Source organism: Diorhabda sublineata, chromosome 5, assembly GCF_026230105.1.
Source record: "Diorhabda sublineata isolate icDioSubl1.1 chromosome 5, icDioSubl1.1, whole genome shotgun sequence".
In the NCBI taxonomy this organism is placed as follows: Eukaryota; Metazoa; Arthropoda; class Insecta; order Coleoptera; family Chrysomelidae; genus Diorhabda; species Diorhabda sublineata.
In genome coordinates, this window is record NC_079478.1 from 10,883,653 (window position 1) to 10,886,769 (window position 3,117).

Genomic DNA, 3,117 nt, shown 5'->3' on the forward strand with positions numbered 1-3,117 from the left:
TATAGCATCAACTGTATAATCTGGGTTTACTATGTCTCATATTCTTATATCTTGAGACAAGTAGTGACAAGCAGGAGCCCTTCCTAGCTTTTCAGTCTGCTACTTTGGCTTTAGTGTTTACAGTGTCTGCCATAAAACATGAACTGTGAACAACGCATACATTGAATAAGGTACTAAGAAGCTCGATAAATTTTAAAATCTGTCTATGGTTATCATATAACTTTGAAGAATGTTGTGAGCGATTTAATCGTGAGAATGAGTCAGTTAAAGACGTGGAATATCAGGACATCCTTCGATTTAAAAACCTGATATGAGCAAAACATAGATAAACTTGTACGTTTAAAGCTTCTTAACATTTTATTCAGAAGAAAGTGACTACTTTCTGTAAATTTGTTAATACTTTTTACAATTATTTAAGAATATACTACCAATCTAATCTATCTAACTTCTCTGTTAAAAATATCTTCCTCAAATAGTTGTCTCATTCTACGATTGGTGCTCTTTATCTTCTTCATTCATTAGATGCTTTTCACTAGACTAATTTCTTTAGTTTTCATGCATCCTCATGAGGTATTCGAACCATTAAAGCGATTTTCCTCTAATCCTATCGACTACGGTATCATTTGCTTCTATGTGTGCTTTGATATCTTTATTTCTTAACCTTTATCCTCACATTATCTTACCATTCAGTATATGTGGTCCAAAACATTGGAGTTGGAAGATCGATTTCAATGAAAACATTCTTATTGGAGATTAAAGTGAGGTCTTGGCTGGCTTTAACCATGAGATAAACACTCAGAGCTCCCATTAAAAAGTGACGTACCTCCCCCAATAAAGGTTTGATAATCTAAATCGCACAAGGATACGGTTATTGTTTTCTTCAATCGTGAGGATGTTGAGCGTGAGAAACGTACTACCGTTCAGCTGTGTGGACTAAGTAACTCATTTTCTGATTCAAAAATCGATCAATAAGCAGTACAAGCTGCAAAGCAATACTGAATATTAACCCTTATTGACATCTAAACTTGATATAATGGGGGTTGTGAGCAAATGAAAAAGCGATCTGGAGATTGAGCTACAAGTGCAGGATGACTTCTAGTGAATATACATCCTTAATGGAATAGCTGGAGAAACCAGCCCAGAAGAGAAATTATGGTGGACTAGGTCCAGCAGTAGACCTCATCCTCTCTGTCCAAAAGTCGAGTACTGTTAATGATAAAGTGATCCATCTAATTTTCGATAAGTGACTAGACTATTTTTCTGATTTTGAAGGTGTGCAATTCATTTGATAATAACTAATAAAAAGTAGTTTCTGATTCTTATACTCGTATTATAAAGAGATCGCTGTTATTGCAATTACTTTCAACAAAGAATATACAGTTTATATGATAGGTTATATCTATCGAATCATCTTGTATGAATAAGGAAATTTATCATAAAGAAAATTGTATTGTGTGTTTCAGTTAAACTTTATGCTATAAAAATCAATTATTTTTTAATGAGAAATTCAAATTTATTTAGATTATTTTTGAGTGGATAAATATTTGGTTTGAATGTTAGGATTTTCTTATGTTTCCACCACGAAACAATTTGATATTTAGTAGTTCAATACTTAATTTTTTTTTTTCAGGAATCCTACTTCTGAACATCAAGATATACTTGGTATTTCAGAGTGGCCTACAGTAAATCCTGATAATTTCCTGTATTTGAATTTCAATAACACGCTCACAATTCAAAAAGATCTAAAACAGGACGTGCATCCGGCTTTAGTAACAATATATGAAAAATATGCGATTAAACCATTAGATACTTTTTAAAAATTATTAATAAATAAATGTTAAATATGAACATTCCGTTTATATTATTAGACTTTAGGGTGTTTATGTTCTTGTAGTATAATTTCTAGCTGAGTTAATAAGAACGACTAAAAATTCCACAAATAAAAGGTGTAGTAGAACCTTAATAACTACGTCTCGGTTTTTCGTAATGAATCATATTTACTGTAATGTTTTTCATATTTATTTCACTCCTATTCGTTGGGTGAATTAATAAACACTTTCTCTTACATTCTTAATTTAATTATACATTATACAATACACTTAACTTATAATAATTTACTTATAAATATCACTTAAACAATTTCTGCGATTACTTTTACTAATTTGTTCTTTTCGCTAGAGCTATTTATTTAAAAATTATTTAAAACTAGGTTACTGTGCTACATAAACTTTTTTATACGCCACAAAAAGAATTCTATAAAGTTCTAAAATAAAAAGAAGCACAAGAAATAAATGAATAGACTTTTAAAAGAAATACTGTAATAATCCGTCATTTATAAAAAAAAACTGATTAACGGCGGCGCGCGAATTCTCAGATTTTGAAAATTCCATTGTAGTTGGACAGGGCCGGCTTAAGGACCCATTTCGCGAGCATAAATAAAAAATGAATGACAATGGGGTGGGACAATAATTGTTATGAAAAAGTCTTTTTCTTCTATTTAAGATTTCGTCAGAAAGTCAAAGCTAGTACAATATATATTTATACAATAATAATATTTAAATGTGACACTATTGACGTTGAAGGACTACAAATCGTGTCTATGGCACTATGTCTTTTACTTACAATATCAGTTTAACGGATGAGAAACTTTTCAATGACAAAGTTTAACTCTATACATTTTGGCAAGCAAGTGTTTCCATATATTTATAGAATAATATTTCAGAATTACTGCCAAATACGCGTTTGTTCCTACCATTATCTCTTCATTACCATCACGCCAATAGAAAGTAATTGTCAAAATACAGAACAGGTGGTTATGGAGAGTTAGGCAATAAATCTCAAATAAGCAACAAAAATTACACCTTAATAATTGCAAAATAGTGTGACCATGACCTTATTGGTATTTTTTGCTTTCTTGGGTACGTTACTCAAAAATCCATTTTTTCGAAATTTTTATATTGGGGAATAATGATGTAGGTACCTAAGTGTCATACGACTGTGATATATTGACAAAACAATTCACTTGGTTTAAGTTTGACGATATGGAAACATTCGTTCTAACTCGAAATGCATTATGCAACAATCATATAGGGAATAGTTAATGTGGTTAAGTATTTA

At 30.9% G+C, this 3,117-nt stretch overlaps 1 protein-coding gene across 2 annotated transcripts in view; it reads left to right on the forward strand.

Moving 5' to 3' along the window:
- The window catches only part of LOC130444637 (juvenile hormone esterase-like), a 13,845-nt gene extending 11,997 nt beyond the window's left edge, over window positions 1-1,848 (forward strand). For both annotated transcript variants that reach the window (XM_056779887.1, XM_056779888.1), the window contains exon 11: window positions 1,631-1,848. In XM_056779887.1, coding sequence (XP_056635865.1) covers window positions 1,631-1,817 — 187 coding nt within the window. In that variant the 3' untranslated portion in view covers window positions 1,818-1,848. The remainder of the gene's footprint in view (window positions 1-1,630) is intronic.
- Window positions 1,849-3,117: the final 1,269 nt, after the last annotated feature.